At 40.8% G+C, this 18459-nt stretch overlaps 1 protein-coding gene across 7 annotated transcripts in view; it reads left to right on the top strand.

Moving 5' to 3' along the window:
- The first annotated feature begins 4638 nt into the window (after window positions 1-4638).
- The window catches only part of stmA (Protein EFR3 homolog stmA), a 51848-nt gene continuing 38027 nt past the window's right edge, over window positions 4639-18459 (top strand). For 3 of the 7 annotated variants that reach the window (XM_069309618.1, XM_069309620.1, XM_069309619.1), the window contains exon 1: window positions 4639-4784. In XM_069309618.1, coding sequence (XP_069165719.1) covers window positions 4775-4784 — 10 coding nt within the window. In that variant the 5' untranslated portion in view covers window positions 4639-4774. Of the gene's footprint in view, window positions 4785-7841; window positions 7861-15346; window positions 15364-18459 lie in introns of those variants that run through there. The other 4 variants (XM_069309622.1, XM_045763319.2, XM_045763323.2 and 1 more) reach the window with 3 other exon arrangements.

The following is an 18459-nucleotide window of genomic DNA, read 5'->3' as shown; positions in this document are numbered from 1 at the left end:
TTTACTCACCATTGTGTTATCTTACTTACCATTGTGTTATTTGACTCACCATTGTGTTATTTGACTTACCATTGTGTTATTTTATTCACCATTGTGTTATCTTACTCACCATTGTGTTATCTTACTCACCATTGTGTTATTTTACTCATCGTAGTATTAATTGACTCATTAGAGTGTTAATTGACCCACCAGTCTGTTAATAGACTCAATGGTTATTCACTAACCATTGTGTCAATTGACTCACCATTGTGTTGTTTGACTCACCATAATGTTTATTGACTCACCATTATGGTAATTGACTCACCATAGTGTAAACTGGCTCACCATAGTGTTAATTGACTTACCATAGTGTTAATTGACCCGGAATAGTGTTCATTGACTCAACATTGTGAGAATTGACTCAGAATAGTCACTGACTCACCAGTGACGTTGATTCAACGTTCATAGCGTTGATTAAACATTGATTTAACATTGATTTAACGTTGATAGCATTGATTTAACGTTGATAGCATTGATTTAACGTTGAATGAATGTTTGTCTTGCGTACTGTGGCCACGGGAATAGCATGTTGTTGTGGTGTCTTAAGTAAGTATTGTTACAAGTGATGTCGGGTGAGTACGGCGGGGGCTCACCATAGCCCGTGCTGCTTGTAGGACGGGGGATCACCATAGCCCGTGCTGCTTGTAGGACGGGGGATCACCATAGCCCGTGCTGCTTGTAACTTTGTGTTCCCAGTAGCTAAATCTTAAACAACAACAGCATAATGTATTAGTTATACTAATTAGTTATCACTAATACAACATAGTGAAAACGTGTACTGTAAGGTATACAACTTAAAGACTCATTTGACTATCTGCGCTGATCGTATAGCCTATTATTGTCAGCATATGTCAACTAGAATCTTTTCAGCCTTAATAATTCCTGTTATAAGTAGGATTGGAAGGTTGTATTTAGGCACATAGAAGTTCTCATTCCCTTAGGTTAACTACTGACCAGCCGAAGGGTGCAACCCACAACAGTTGCCTGGCTCCCTGGTATCTATTTACTGCTAGAACAGAGACATCAGGTGAAAGGAAAAGTGCCTCAGCGTGTCTGCGACTGAACGCGGATGCCTTGGTTGTGAGTCAAGGACGTAGTCTACTGTGCTACTGGATCCTAGTTAGCTACTACCCAATTGTCAATGGCGTTAGACCAAACGACACTCAATATCTGAAGCTAATTTTGTAACTATTTCCTCCGATATATTGGAAAATATATATGTCTAATTTACTCAGTAGGTGATGATAAAATCGAAATCAAAATTTTGTCAAAATTTCCCATTGCATGATGATACATGAGACTCACAGCTATGTAAGAACAACTAGCAGATAACTCAAGGAAATAAGACATTAATGTGTCAAATTATCAAGCAAATTATGAATATAAATATGTATCTGGTCTACAACAGTGCTCCTGAATGATCCCGGGTTCGATTTTCGCGACATGACCGAGCCGTTAAGGCACGAATCCTTTCACCAGATGTACCTGTTCATCTAGTAATTAACAGGTCTCTAGGAAATAAATAACTGCTGAGGGTGACGCTTGTAGTAGAGGACAAAAGTGTGTGCGAAGTGTCAACGCGTTTAGATCACCGCAGAAACTCTAGACTAAAACCAGTCAGTAGGAAGGGGGGTAGAAATAGCCTAAGCTACTCTATCCCTTTGAGATGTATTTCTTTCTTGTCTCAATAAACATACTTGAACCAGTCAGGAGGGTGGAAGTAGCCTAGGCTACGCTATCCTTTTGACAAGTATTTTAATGTCTTAATAAACGTACTTAAACTTGAATCAAAACCACCAAATTCATGATGTGCATCATTCATGATATACATCATTCATGATATACATCATTCATGATATACATCATTCATAATATGCATCATTCTGTAACCCATAATGCTGTAATATCCAATATTGAAAATTATTTTAAATTACTGAAAAATGACTTGTCTCCAAGAATATATTGTCGAATAGCAACTACAGTGCAGTAGAAAAATGTGTTATTGTGTCATTATTAACTAATTATATGATGCACCAGTAAACTGTAAAAGTCTGGTTAAGACTTATGTGTCTTTTGTAACATCCCCCTCCCACCGCTCACAGGATGAGTATGGAGTGCACAATAAACTAGCCGCCTCCGGCGACAATAATTAAAAAAAAAAAGATTGTTTGTTACATCCTAAGGGAAGATCATGTGACGGAGCCACGGTAGGTCTAGCAGGGGTCGTGTGCTTCACTGTGGGAAACTGTGATTGATTGATGAAGATTAAGCCACCCAAAAGGTGGCACGGGCATGAATAGCCCGTAAGTGGTGGCCCTTCTGAGCCATTACCAGTATCAATAGATGATACTGGAGATCTGTGGAGGTGCGACTGCACCCTGCGTGGCGGGAGATGTCTCCTGTCGGGAAACTGTGCTCAGGGCTGGATTAACCATTCTCAACCTATCCTCAGGCCGAGTCCATTCCATCCAGCTGTCGACCCCACAGACGCATTAAACTCTTGTATATATAAATAATAAAATAAATCAATATATAATTGATCTTAGGACCTGGGTAACCTTCCGCAAAAAAACAATAATCGGACATTAATGTTAATAGAAAAATAAGCAAATGAATTGACATAGATAAATACATTCTCCCACCTTGGAAGCTGTGTCGAGCTGCTGTATTTACCTAGTTGTGCTTGTGGGGGTTTTGAAATTGAATTGAAATTAAAATAAGTTTATTGAGGTAAAATACACACAAAGGGATGAGGTAGCTCAAGCTATTCTCACCCCGTTCAGTACATCGTGTTAATACATACATAGACACACATCACAAACACTAAACATATTACCAAACATTCTGAGAGATAAACATATACATTTCCTCCTTTACACAAGTAGTATGGTATCAGACGTACACACACATACTTTTATGACCTAGGTATACTGTATAGACAATTTGCAAGAGACATGCAGATAATTCAACAAAAAATTAGTCTTCGTGCAAAATTCTTATATCTCTCCAGAATATCATCAACCTTTCCGTTGTGACACATCAAGGCTATTTGTTCAGGAACAGTCCTTATCTCAGTGTTTCTATATACATTAATCAACGGACAATTAAGAACATAATGGGCAAGGGTGTGAGACCTTAACATACCACATAGTTGACACTTCGTGTCATTATCATGAACATCTATCCCATATTCCCAGTAATATTTGTACCCAAGCCTGAGCCGCATGTACACAGAGTCACTCCAAGCATTTCTCCTTTTACCATAAGTGAAATGGGTGTTTTGATGTAGTGTTGCATGGTTTGACTACTCTCATACATTATCTCTCTCCTCTCCACTCCTGCCTGTGCCTGAATATTTCTGATTTTGCTTCTTATTTGTCTCATTGTGAATTCACATTCAATGTCAACTTGTGGTTTTGATGTGGCACGTTTGGCCAAGTCATCCGCCACCTCGTTGAGCACTATTCCAACATGAGATGGAATCCACATTAATTACCCTGTCCACAGTCCCAAACTCCGTATATTCTCTTATTAGGACACCACACCCTGCCCTGCCATCCTCCGCCACCGACCCGTCGCAATATACATGTAAAATGTTGCCTCTTGGTAACCGAGATATCATGCTTCCATACAAACACCGTAATAGTCCCGGTTCATGATGAATCTTTTTCACCTTGAGGGGTACAATTTCGACGTCTATTTTCTGTACATTCCAGGGAGCAGACCTATTACACTAGTGAGAGGGTTTACAGCAGTTAAGTACATCATATTCCCTGAGGTCATGAGCTAATCCCCTCGTGTAGCGTGTCTCCCTCAGTTTCCTGGAAGTGTGTACGTCACTCAGGCAGGTCTGAACGCTCTCAAACAGCTTATCCCCTCCTTTTCTCCGCATGAACAAATGGATTGTGCGCTGGAGATGGAGTGAATTGGAATTATCAGAAGAAAGTGCCAAGCCATTACGAATTTATAGCACTTGGAAGGGATCAGGATAAGGATTTGGGATGGGACGGAGGGAGGGAAAAGGGGAGCTGGACTGAGAGAATGGGTGAAGGAATTGTGTTAAACTACAGTACTTGGACCATCGGGGAATCGAATGGCGATCTTGCAGAAAGGGAGGGAGGCCATCCCTCTATCGTCCCGTATTCATAACTTCACTTCCACTTTAAAGTAAACATGCTCCATAGCCTTCCCGGCTTGGTGCCTTCTTTTGATAATTATTTACTTTAAAGTGAACAACAATAAATAGGTGAAGACGAAATTCTTTTAATGTAATTAACTGCACAATTTTTTTTTAGCATGCAACAAGCAAATTTAAATAACTTTACTGCTGTTTGTGGGTGTTGGTGGTTCAGTAGGTAGAGCTGCGGGCTGTGTTTTTATGGTCGGCAGTTCGAGGCTCCAATGGTTCAAGTGACTGAAACTTTCCCGAAACGCTATGCGTACTAGTGGCTTTAGGTATTGTATGTACTAGCTCTTTCTTTAAATCCACCATTATGTCTGTAACTCATCTGCAATGTATGTACCTTTACCTGAATAAAGAATCTGAATCTGAATCTGAATCTTTACTGATTAAGTAAAAGTAACCAGAAAAACAATGTCTCTGATTGGTGTGTTCGTTTTCTTTGGTGTGTCGTCGGGAGTAACGGGAACTAAGCGACAGGTTCGCCCTTGTAAACATGGCCGACTGACTTGTGTCTTATTTTGTAAAGGAAGGCGACAAGGATCCCGTACAACAATGCCTGTAGGTGAGTACCTGAATAGCCATCCTCAGAGTTGCGATGGACTACTGATTGTTACGGTACAACAAGATATTGTAACCGGGAATAAGGCAATTTGATGGGCTCGACAGTAATTGCTTGAATGTTTGGCTAGGTAACAAAGATAAAAGTTAAATTAGACCCAGGCATCCCCATCTCAGATGTCAAGACTATATTGTACCAAACACTCAGGTCTGATAGGAGAGACATTACTGACTCCCAACGGCCTGAAAGCAACAGTATAAAAAGGTATGATTTGTACTAGAAGAGTAACTACCCTAATGTTAAGATTAATCTCCTGTAGCCAACTCCAACAGCTTTAGGGTTTCCAGACACCAGTTAGGACACAAACACTAGCCACCCAGCAAATGTACTGACAACCCAACATACCACATAACCAAATAAACGACACACACATATATGAACCCATGGTGGACAGGCGACCGAACTTTCAAACCTCCTCTCTCTGTACACCCATATCGTCTTCCAAAATTTCAACCTCCCCATCCCTCTACCTCCCCCATCCATTCCAAACCCTTTGGACATCAAAGCAAAAACCTAGGGCAGGAGGAAACAGCCACCAGACTGTGCGACACAGTGGTTGCCAGGAATCAGGTTGGGTTACCGTTACCTGTGGCAGGTGGCTACAGGTGACGGATCTCCCAATCCTGAGCACTGCAGGTGCAAACTCTGTGAGCAGGAACTGCGGCCTGATCTCCCACACTACATCACCCAATGCCTAGGTATTAAACCATTTAGACCCCTGCTAGGTGGTACCTGGATCTTTGCAATTACTTTATTCACTCTCGTGTTCTTGAGGATATCCTCATATTGCACCCAAAATTTTATAATGCAGGCTACTAAACGTATTTCCCTGTATGATTAACCATCCTGCGAGATGGGGACTTTTAGTATCACTGCTGCCTTATTCACTCTTGTGTTGATGATATCCTCATAATGCACCTGGAGTCTGCCAGTGCAGACAACTGATCACATGCCTCTGTATGACTAACAATCCTGTGTGATGGGGATTTTTAGCATCACGTAGCTAGTTTTTTGACACACTGTACACCCCTTCGTATATTCTAGGGTAGTTGCACAAATGCAGATGTATCTAAATGTGTTAATAAAAATAAATTGGCTAGGGAAGTCGACTTGAACGTTAACAGCTATATAAATTTACACAACTTACATTCATACAGTTGTATAAAAACTGAATAGGACAAATACACTATATACACTACAAATATCTTTGTTGTATTTTGGGGGCTCATACATTTAAATGCCCATACAGTTTATTATGAAAGTACAGGTTAGACACAAGCTAGCTTATTTTAAGTTTAGGTAATTGAGTGCTGGCATTTGATACACCACAAACTTTTTTTTTTTTTCACCTAGTGAAGAGTAGAGGAAGCATAGGTTAAGCACAATCAGACTATATTGTACAAGTATCGGAGTTCCTTTGCTCTTTAACCTTCAACCAGAAAGCAAAAAGTGCTGGCAATTAAAAAAATAACAAATTTAAGAAATTGGTAAGGTTCCTGCAGTAAGTGCCAAATCCACTAGGTTGGATGGCTATGGGCCTGTAGGAAGCTGCCAGCAACTGCATTACCGATCATCAAAAATGTCTGATGCCTGGCCAAACTGCAGGAGTAAACTAACTCTTGAAACAGGTAACTTGTAAATAACAGAAAGACAGAAAGTAAGTTTTTATGAATCTAAATAACACAGAAATAGCAGAAATATTTAGTCTAGCTATTGGATTATCACTCTGCTAGCAGTATAATCACCATATATCTTTATACATGGATTTTGTTTTTGTTTAGTGTATTGCCATATTGTACACATGAATTGCACACAAAGGTTGTCTTATAAATTAAAAAATATATGCATATATAACTGGGTTAGGCAACGCTTTAAGTTTTTTTACTGCCTTATTTGCTGAAGTGGCCTGTATTCATTGCTACAAGACATAAAACAATAATACATTAGATAACACCACATAATTCTAAGGGGCGGAACATAATACTGAACAGTAGTTGCAGAAATTTGTTGCCAGGAGGGCAGTACAGTAGTTATATATGAAGCAATGCTTCACTATAACTATAAGAGCTTCGGTTTTGAAACAGCCTGATGAAATTCCTGATTTATTAATAATGCATCATATTCCACCGAGTCTTCTCGTGGTCACTCTGAAATAACAAACTTTAGTTTGTTATGGGGTTATTCAAGATGTAAAGCAGTTAGCATGTGAGCATATGCTAGTATTGTATTATGTCAACCCTAAATGCATGCCACCCTACCAGCATATTGCCAGCCTACGTTTCCTTTAACCAAACTTGAAAGCATTGGTAAGGAGAAACATAAAACTGTCAAACCTGTAATCATTTTGTAGGCCTAGTCCTTTTTAGGATTGAGTTTACTGTACAGTATTTTAAATTATAAATGCTGTATTGTATTTTGTAAAGGAATTTGTACCTGAATTTACCTGAAGGCCACTAATACTAGTTTTGTTCTGAGGGCCAGTAATACTAGCGGCTTCGATGAGGAAAGGAAGCCAGCGACTTGTCAAAGGTCCCCCCATTTGCCTTGATGATCTTTTCCAGTTGTATCTTAAAACCCAAGAGTCTTGGCATTTACAGCTTCAGTGGATAGGCGGTTCCCCATGGGTTTATAACCCTGTGGGTGAAAAAGCATCTCCTATTCTCAGTCCTACATTTTAGCTTGTTGAACTTGAAATTGTTGCTCCTTGTTTGTATTACACCTGACCTTTGGTGTGGACCATTTTGTTAATGTTTTTAAAATGCTATTAATGACTTCATAAAAGATATATTGGTTTAGTTGTAATAAAAATATGCAAGCAGCAGCATTTACTGTTTTGTTTGAGATAAAACACAAGAGTTTATGGGAAAAATTGTGTATTATGGTTTTTACCTGTTTGATTCTGCAATATTTAAAAGGGTAAAAAAGTGGTGAATAAAGTTTTATAAGTACTGTATATGATGTGTATAGAAGTCTAATTCCGATATATTTTCCTATGTAAAGCATAACATGGCAGGTGCAGGTATGTTGGACCCCAAAAGTTGATTGGTGAATGTCCTGTGTATGCATGCTCATGTGTAGTGGTCAGATAAGGTACGCTTGACCACAGAAAGATAAATTCTTGGTGTCTAAATTGTGTACGTTATTGGGTGTTCAGGAAATGCAAAAGATTATTTGTCTATGATTCCTAAAGTTAAAGGTCCTTATAATGAAAAATTTAATACTGATACAAAAACTGGAGTAAAAGTAATAGTGTAATTAAATTGTTTTGAATGCTTTTACAGTACAGTAATATTATTATTATTTTCATAATTGGAAAGATTTAGGAGTGAGTTGCAGTGGTGTTTGCCTTGCTTGAATCATGGTTTTATTTTTTTTCCAGTGAACATCTCTGTTCACTGGAAACTCTGTTCTGTTCATCACTGTTCACATCTCTGTTGTAATATCTCTGGTATAATACACAGCATATATATATGTACAGTATATCTTGTGCATTTAAGGACATTGCAAATTCATGTGTTTACAGTCCATCCTTTGCCATTTACAATTAATGTACGGTTTGTAGGATAAAAACCCCACACGTATATACGGTATTTGAGAATTTTATGTAAAAATTTACATAAACTCTTTCACACACTAGCTCTCTGCTGTGCTCCAGGCTTCGTCTCAACGTCTACGACACTGCTGTATCCAGGACTACTAAATAAATATGAAACACTCCTGACTGCTTTGTCACCAAGGTCTATTGATTGATTGATATTGCTAAGAGGATCGGATCCAGTGTAGCAGCCACATTAGTCGTTGAGATGTAAGTCTAGTCCTACCCACATACTCGGACGGTTGGACCTTGACAAAGAACTCGGGAGAGTGCGAAAGACTTTTACATAAAATTAACAAATACATAAGTGAGGGTTTTTATCCCGTGTTATGTCCATGAGAAGACATTACAATGACTTAATGTACAGGATAGTATTAATGTACAGTCATTATTAATGTGAGGTAATTGCATGTTTGGAGAAGTTGGTTTACTGCTCGTGTTTCCCTTTGCCATGCCTCCTAAAGTCTACTTTGTGGCATACAAGACATAATTCTCTGTCAGTTTTGGCAATTATTTTGTTATTGTTACTGAAGTGAGTGGTAGATATACGCCTTCAGTCCAGTTTCATTTTATTGGAGCTGTTAAAATTAACTGCTCGATATAAACTGTAGAGCTCCTCTTATATTTAATTAGTGACAAAAAATATAATTATCCTCATTTATCAGTGTTAAAGTCTTATAAACACTGTAGGTTAATACTATACGGGGTTTGTATGATGATCACATAAAGATGGATACCTCGCTTGTTTTACAGCAACCACAAGCTAAGGAAAATAGGTACAGAATACATTGGCACTTGTATTTTCTATGTACAGTAGTTGGTGAAATGTCAGAAAATAAATGTGTTAGGCCTAGTAGCATTATTACTTGGGATATTTATGATAAAAATATTTATATGGTACATACCTTTGTGTGTATATATATATATATATATATATATATATATATATATATATATATATATATATATATATGTCGTACCTAGTAGCCAGAACTCACTTCTCAGCCTACTATTCAAGGCCCGATTTGCCTAATAAGCCAAGTTTTCCTGAATTAATATATTTACTATAATTTTTTTCTTATGAAATGATAAAGCAACCCTTTTCTCTATGTATGAGGTCAATTTCTTTTTATTGGAGTTAATTTTAACGTAGATATATGACCGAACCTAACCAACCCTACCTAACCTAACCTAACCTATATTTATAGGTAAGGTTAGGTTAGGTAGCCAAAAAAAGCTAGGTTAGGTTAGGTTAGGTAGGTTAGGTAGACGAAAAAACATTAATTCATGAAAACTTGGCTTATTAGGCAAATCGGGCCTTGAATAGTAGGCTGAGAAGTGCGTTCTGGCTATTAGGTACGACATATATATATATATATATATAATAATATTATATTTTATATATTATATATATTAGTATATTTTGGTAGCAGTCTTTCTTGTAAACATATATTATTAAATATGACCGAAAAAGTAAGATTAATAATTCTAAAACGAATTTTCTCAATATTTCTTATGTTTCTTTTCACTGCCGATGGTAATTGAAAAATCAATTCTCCAAAATTCATTTTTATTTCTAGTCTGACTAGAAATTTCTTTTCTCCCAGACTAGAAATAAAAATGAATTTTGGAGAATTGAGTTTTCAATTACCATCGGCAGTGAAAAGAAACATAAGAAATATTGAGAAAATTCGTTTTAGAATTATTAATCTTACTTTTTCGGTCATATTTAATAATATATGTTTACAAGAAAGACTGCTACCAAAATATACTAATATATATAATATATAAAATATATAATATTATATATAAATATATATAATATAATATATATATATATATATATATATATATATATATATATATATATATATATATATATATATATATATATATATATATATATACACGGTATATAAAATGTGTGTGTGTGTAAGAATAATCACAATAAATACGTGATATGGTTATGTGCAAGTATCCGCAAGGAAAAACACAAATTCCAAACGTTTTCGTGTTTAACCCTTTTAACCCTGATCTATTCGAAGTCCTTTCAACCGTGGTCTATTCTAAGCCTTCTCAACCCTGGTCTATTCTAAGACTTCTCAACCATGGTCTATTCTCACCCCTCTCAACCTTGTCTATTTTAACTCCACTAAACCCTTTCTCTCTCAATATCTACTCATCCACCTCTCTTCATTGTATCTTCTTTCTTTCCTCCTTGTATCTCCTGTCTCCTCCCTATGTCTCCTCCCTGTATCTCCTCTTTCTTCTCCCTGTATCTCTTCTCTCTCTCTCTTCCCTGTATCTCTTCTCTCTCTCTCTCGCCTCCCTGTATCGCCTCTCTCTTGCCTCCCTGTATCTTCTCTCTCTCTCTCCTCCCTGTATCTCCTCTCTCTCTCTTCCCTGTATCTCCTCCCTGTTTCCCCTCTCCCTCTCTCCTCCCTGTATCTCCTCTCCCTCTATCTCTCTCTCTCTCTCCTTTATCTCCTCTTCCTCTCTCCTCCCTGTATCTCCTCTCCCTCTCTCCTCCCTCTCACTCCTCACTGTATCTCCTCTCTCTCCTCCTGTTTCCTCTGCCTCTCTTCCACGATTCTTCCCTATCCCTCTCTTCCGCGTCTCTTCCTTCTTTACCCTCTTTCTCTCTCCTCCTCCCAGAAGCCGAATATGATCGACCCCACAAGTGGTGTTGACCTTTACTCGTAGGGTCGGAAGGCGTGGGTGGGAGGCTGGTTGGCGTAGTTCTGAGTGGGTCTCTCGCCTAGTTGTGCTTCCGGGGGTTGAGCTTTGGCTCCTTGGTCCCGCCTCTGGTAGGTTGGTTCGAGTTAACGAGTTCCAACTTTCCCGCCTTTTTTTTAACGAGTTCCAACTTTCCCGCTTTTCCGCCTTTTTTTTAACGAGTTCCAACTTTCCCGCCTTTTTTTTAACGAGTTCCAACTTTCCCGCCTTTTTTTTAACGAGTTCCAACTTTCCCGCCTTTTTTTTAACGAGTTCCAACTTTCCCGCCTTTTTTTTTTAACGGAAGTGCCGCTTTTCTATCCTTTTGGTCACGTGACCTGCAACTGTTTTCCCTCTTTCAATTATTGGGTTTATATTTTCGCGGGCTTTTCCAACCGTTTAAAAAAAACCGGTCTGATGTTTATCATTCTATTTGCGTCTGACTTGAGTTACTTAGCTCGCATAATTTTCCCCACCAAGTTCAAAGGCCAGGAAATATGATTTGTTATTTTGTTATTTTCTTGTGTGATACTAGAGTTCGTTTCTACAGCTCCCTGAAGTGGTGATCACGTGTTCTTGTTCGTTATAAGTCAATGTTTCGTTGTTCTATACCTCTTGAAATCTATATTTTAGACACGTGCTTTGTCAGCTGATCAGTGTTTACAATTCAACGATGCCGTTACTCGCAAGTTCGTTAACTTTGAATTGCTCATTTAATTCAAAATCGATGGGCAATTCTGCCGCTTGTGTAATGTTTTTGTTGGAATTTGGAATTTTCTCCCCCTCTCTCCCGCTTTTAATTCTGGCGAATTTCCTCTCGCCTCCCAATCTCCCCAAACTTTTAAATCATGCTGTCGTCCCGCGGTCGATACTTTGTCTTGAAACACCCCCGCCAACCATGCAACGCCCCCCGCTCTTGCCCCCCCACCCATTGTGTCCATATTACCCTCCCCCGATGAGACCAGAGCACGGGCTCACCATAGCCTGTGCTACTTGGAACTTGTTCCGAGTAGCTGAATCTATAACAACGAGACCAGAGCGTGCTAACCCACACAGCCGTGTGTAAGGCTCAAAACACACAAGCGTGGGCAGGTTCCATATTCTTTTCGGCAATGGTGTCGGGATTGGCATGGAATATAATCGTTAATGTTTGTGTAGGCTGGTGTGGGTGGGTAAGTTGAACAGCGAACTCGTCTGATTCATCCGTCAGGCCGCGAGCAGCTGCGTCCAACAGCCTGGTTGACCAGATCACCAACCAGGGTGAATATGGGTGTGTGGGGAAAGCGTTGGTCTCACCTAACCTACCAGAGGACCTAAAACAGAAAACGGGACAGTACGGGTCACTTTCGCCAGCTTCCACTTTCTAATGCGACCTTTTTTCATGTGACGCATACGACCGAAAAGCGACGTTCTTTGTAAGAGAACAGGTTGTGATGTGGGGGGGGGAGGGGCTGATTTATGGACGTGCATGCGGCCGCATAAATATTGTTGCTAAGGCAGTGATTAGGAAGAATTATTAGGGGGATTATTTATGCGAACCGCTCAATTATTTTCAAAATTTTTAAAATAATTGGGTCATTTTCCGAAAGCATGACGCATCAGGGGGGGGGTTCTGAAGGTGATGGTAAGCCCCTTGTTGCTATTGTGCGCAGTGACCGCGTGTGTCATGTTTGTGTGCGCAGTGACCGCGTGTGTCATGTTTGTGTGCGCAGTGACCGCGTGTGTCATGTTTGTGTGCGCAGTGACCGCGTGTGTCATGTTTGTGTGCGCAGTGACCGCGTGTGTCATGTTTGTGTGCGCAGTGACCGCGTGTGTCATGTTTGTGTGCGCAGTGACCGCGTATGTCATGTTTCTGTGCGCAGTGACCGCATATGTCATGTTTTTGTGCGCAGTGACCGCATATGTCATGTTTCTGTGCGCAGTGACCGCATGTGTCATTTTTGTGCGCAGTGACCGCATATGTCATGTTTCTGTGCGCAGTGACCACATATGTCATGTTTCTGTGCGTAGTGACCGCATATGTCATGTTTCTGTGCGCAGTGTACACAGTACCAAGCCCATAAGCATAGTGTCAGCAAGGCGGACAGCGCGCCTGCAACTTCTACTATTTTTTCCACCTACACTTCACATGCCTCTCCCACCTACACAACGCGTGCAAACTAGAATCACAAATCAATCATCAGGATATCGGAAAGAAGCTGTCAGTGTCAACAAGTGGAACGGGTTAGACTGTCAGAAAAAACAGTTTGATGAGATTTAATTCAAATCACACAATTTTAAATGTATATGAGACAGACAAGAGAGATGAGTCAATGGGGAGGCAGGTGTTAGGAGCCTCCTGGCCTCTACAAGCACATCTGGCAACAGGTGGAGGTAGGCTAGTGGGCTGGCAACAGGTACAGCTAGGCTAGTGGGCTGGCAACAGGTACAGCTAGGCTAGTGGGCTGGCAACAGGTACAGCTAGGCTAGTGGGCTGGCAACAGATACAGCTAGGCTAGCTTGCGAAGTATAAAGATTTAAGTCACTGACAGATAAGTACTACCTCCCAAAGTCGATAGACCCGCGTGTGAGCAGGAGACCAATCTGAAATGACTAGGTTAATCCACACAGACCAACACAATCTCATATTTTTTATCCCCCTTCGCAGACCATCATTGTTAAAAGCAGTTCTGTTTCTCGTGCTTGACTACTGTATCTGAGTTGACCAATAGTATCTTTAGAGCTTGAGCGGAAGTGTGTGTGTGTGTGTGTGTGCTGTCATCCATTTGTTGTGAACACGCAAGATCTGACCTTGCGGGGAATGTCTTGTTCACATTGCCGCGAAGTTCAAAGGTTTTGGCGGGTATGGAGTTGGTCTACTCGCTGCTGGTCGAGCTTCAGTTCTTGATCCTTCTCTCCCCACCTCGCCTTTTTCGGTTGATGGTTATCTGCTGCTGTGAATTCTATGGGTATTGCGTGTGTGCAAAGATCATTGTCAGGTGTTGGCGTAAGCTGAGTGGGTCAGCGAGTGGGTGGCAAGAGGTTGGCGGGTCTGAAGCAGCCTGAAGACCAGCCGCGGCAGGGATGCCAGATTCAGCTACAAGTAGCAAATTGGGCTACTTTTCAGAGCCTCGTGCTCCCAAATTTTTAATTTCGCTACTTGCGACTTTTTGGGCTACTTTAAAAACAAGTTGGGCTATTAATGTTAAGAAACTCAATGATGATTTTTATGCTTTTTATAATGTCATGTTTACAAATCACAGCCGCGTCCAACAGCTTGATTGAATAGACCACTTACCGCAGGAGGCCTGGTCAGAGACCGACCCCCTGGGGACGTTGATCCTAGGAACTTCCCAAAGAAAAAGTAACCGCAAGGCAAGATAATCCTTCCCAGGGGCTATAGATTTCCCAACCTTAATTACCATTAATACTTCATCCCGGGTACTGTCTATGTTAAGTGACCTCCCACTGTTGCCTACTGTAAATATTAGGTTTCTCTTTAGGTGTTTCCAAGAATCAAATGACTGTCGTTAGAGCGGATTAGCATACAGTGAACTTGGCAGCTTCATCTGTGCTTTCATTGTTAAGTGTGGCTCTGACCTCCAGAAGGATAGTTCGACACAAGTTACCGCATATAGAAAAGAAGTTGCCGCTGTTACTTTTAGAATTTGCTTAAGTGTTAAGATAAAGAAGTGAAAAATGGGTAAGTGTTTCAGATGTCCTGGCTTAAGGATCCCGTGTTTGAAAAGTGATTGGCTGAAGTGAAAGATGGAAATAAGGCATATTGTAAAGTTTGTAGAACTGAGATAAGAGCTCATAGAAGTGGTTTAAAGAAACACAGTGAAACATTAAAACACAGACAAAATATATCGGAGGTAAGTCATCAGCAGATGAGCATCAAGTCTGTTCTATCAAAGAAGGAAGATAAACTTACTAAATTTGAATGTCGTCTGTCTGTATGTACTGTCGCTATCTAGAGATCTAACATTATGTTTGTAACTCATCTTGTATGTATGTACTTTTACCTGAATAAACATTTGATTTGATTAAACACAAAATTGGGCTACTCTACTTGCAAATTCGCTACTTTTTGACCGTCAGCTCGCTACTTTTAGCAATTTGGATCGGGCAACCCTGAAGACCAGCGCCTCGTCAGTGTGTCGTTGGCAGCGGTGAGGGGAGGACGTGCGTGCGGCGCCGCTTTCTCGTCATCTCTTAGCCCCGTTTATTGACGTGCTTGCCTCTCTTTCTCTCTCTAGTGGTGTCCCTCGGGCTGTTGCTGTGAGGGGTCTCTCACCTGAGTGACGCCAGGGAGATGAAGCCAAGTGACAGTTTGTGTGGGTGTTGATAAGGGGGGCTGCGCTCCCACGTTCCCCGCTCACCCAAATTTGAACAATATATATATATATATATATATATATATATATATATATATATATTATACGTAGATTTTGGATAACATGTAAATACGTGTATACAGTCTTATCACGAGTGAATGTTTAATAACCTCCCCTTGAAGCGAGATGTAAAATTGAATTAGTTTATTCAAAATGTTTCCTTTCATCATGTGAACTATACGAAAACAAAAATTGTAGCAAAGTTGTGCGAATATCTGTATATACTTTAGCCTTAAGGGGGTGATCTTGGAAAGTTTTTTATATCCAAATGCTTGCAACAGAGGAACAGTGATGGGTCTTCTGTTCCAAGAAACTGGTTTCTTGCCTGAAGTCATGTGTGTACGTGCTCCTGTGCTGTAGGAGTGACCTTTGCCTCGTTTACTGAAGGTGTTCTGCCTTGTGGAGTATTTTGCAATGCTGGGGAAATATAGTGCTATATAAGAATTTTGTTTGTTGTGATATTCAATGTCATGTTTGTAAAATTGTTGACTAGGTGTTGTTATTTTATGTTAGGTCTGTAAAGTTCCCGTGACGTTTTCCTCTGACAGGGAAAAGGGGAATTTGTCTAAATTCTTTTATCTCTAAAATGACATAAAAGATATATATATAACTGAAAACTCCACACCCCAGAAGTGACTCGAACCCATACTGCCAGGAGCACTCTGCAACTGGTGCACAGGAGGCCTTAACCGCTCGACCATCACGACCAGATATAAGATGATGGTAAGCCGAGGCTATCAGAGCGCCGGCGGGATGATGGGGAAATAGCCTCGGCTACCATCATTTGTCCGGTCGTGATGGTCGAGTGGTTAAGGTCTCCTGTACACCAGTTGCATAGTGCTCCTATGCGTTCAATATGGGTTCAAGTTACTTCTGGGGTGTGGAGTTTTCAGTTACATATACGCCTGGGGACTATTCAGGCTTGTTCGCATATATATATATATATATATATATATATATATATATATAATATGGTTCACTTTTTACATAGTTGTTAACCGCTTGGTATTGTTTCTCTTTGAGAAACAATACCGAGGAGTTGAGAAACAATATTCACAATGAGAAACTACTAGAAAACAATACTTATTGTCTCCTTTGGTGACTATTGAGCCTCGTGACGTGTGGGGCTTTCTCCTGCGGGTGTTGGTGGTGGTGGTTGTGCTAGTTGCTGCTGGCGGTGGTGCTGCTGGCGGTGGTGGTGCTGGCGGTGGTGGTGGTGCTGGCGGTGGTGGTGTTGGTGGTGGTGCTGCTGGCGGTGGTGGTGCTGGCGGTGGTGGTGGTGCTGGCGGTGGTGGTGTTGGTGGTGGTGCTGCTGGCGGTGGTGGTGGTGCGTGAGCTGAGCACTGTGGATATTAGCTGACGTCACCTGTCTGGCTGCAATCGTGATCAAGGATTTCCCGGATTTGGTTGACAGGGATGGACGTGATAGGAGAAATAAGACGAAACACATCTCTCCACCCGCCCCCCCCCCCCTCCTTTCCCCGTCCCCCCACAAAGCCTGAGAAAGAAAATTCGAGGAAACTATAAACACTACATAGCAAGTTACAGCCCCGCTCATGTGTCGGGTAAGTCCACTACGGGCTCACCATAGCCCGTGCTCCTTGGAACGTTTGTTCTCAGTAGCTGAATCTTAAACAATAATATAAACACTACTACAAATGATCACAGACTAAGAGCTCAAGGAAGTTGCATTTCCCTCTTGAGAGATGTAGGAACTAAGAGAAGCATGCAACCCATCCGTCGCATTTTGACGTATACTCTACCCAAGGCTAAAAATCGTACTAGCGGCTCGCGAAATTTACGTGCTGTCCCATTTTCTGTTTTGGGTCCTCTGGTAGGTTAGTAGGACAGTTTCTTGACGTTGGGAAACCTTAGAAGGACGGGCTGGAAGGCGAGGAGATGCAGGAGACAAGTCGCAACTACATTTTAACGGAATTGACAAAATAGAGAAAGAAACAATGTCAGTTAATAACAGCAAAACGAGGGGGGTGGAGGCACAGATGGATACTTGAGACGCAGGAGCCAAATAAATGAGACTTTCTTCAGTATTAGTTGTAAATAAATGGAGCTTATTTACTTATTTACAGGAGGAAGTTGTTTGAAGACAGCCTAACTCGATACATAATTGCATGCTCATAGCATTCGACTACAAAATGTTAGAGGTGGGGCTAAGGAACTGATGCTCGACCCTTCAAGCCCATCTAGGCGAGAACGAACGGGCGGACGGAGATAGATATAGATAGATAGATATCTGCGTGTAGCCTGACCACAGCCTGACCTACAGTTCCAGGATTTCCTAAAGTTGATGCGCCAGAAAGGTGTTTTAATTTTGTATTTATATATACAAGAGTTCATACATTTTTGTGAAGCCACTAATACGCATAGCGTTTCTGGCAAGTACTTTATCCTAATTTTCTTTGACAAATCGTTACTGGCTTAACAACTAGTGTCACCCTGACGGGAATCTTTGTAACGCAGGATGAGTGTAATGAACTAATTTGCAAACAAACAATAGTAATGTATGTAGTTGTTTGTAGTACTAATGACTTAACAGATGTATTATAAATTAGGTGATCCGAGGCGTGTATTTCCCGCTGGTTCTTGTAGTGGAATATATTATGTGTTATCTGGTACCTGGCCGCTCAGTGAACAGGTATAGGTTAGTTCATTTTATTATGCACCACATACCCATCCTGTGGGTGGTAGTGCACCACATACCCCATCCTGTGGGTGGTAGTGGACCACATACCCATCCTGTGGGTGGTAGTGGACCACATACCCATCCTGTGGGTGGTAGTGGACCACATACCCATCCTGTGGGTGGTAGTGGACCACATACCCATCCTGTGGGTGGTAGTGGACCACATACCCCATCCTGTGGGTGGTAGTGGACCACATACCCCATCCTGTGGGTGGTAGTGGACCACATACC

This window comes from Procambarus clarkii, chromosome 65 (assembly GCF_040958095.1).
Source record: "Procambarus clarkii isolate CNS0578487 chromosome 65, FALCON_Pclarkii_2.0, whole genome shotgun sequence".
Taxonomy (NCBI): Eukaryota; Metazoa; Arthropoda; class Malacostraca; order Decapoda; family Cambaridae; genus Procambarus; species Procambarus clarkii.
The sequence above is the reverse complement of the archived record's forward strand: the minus strand, read 5'-3'. Positions and strand labels throughout refer to the sequence as shown.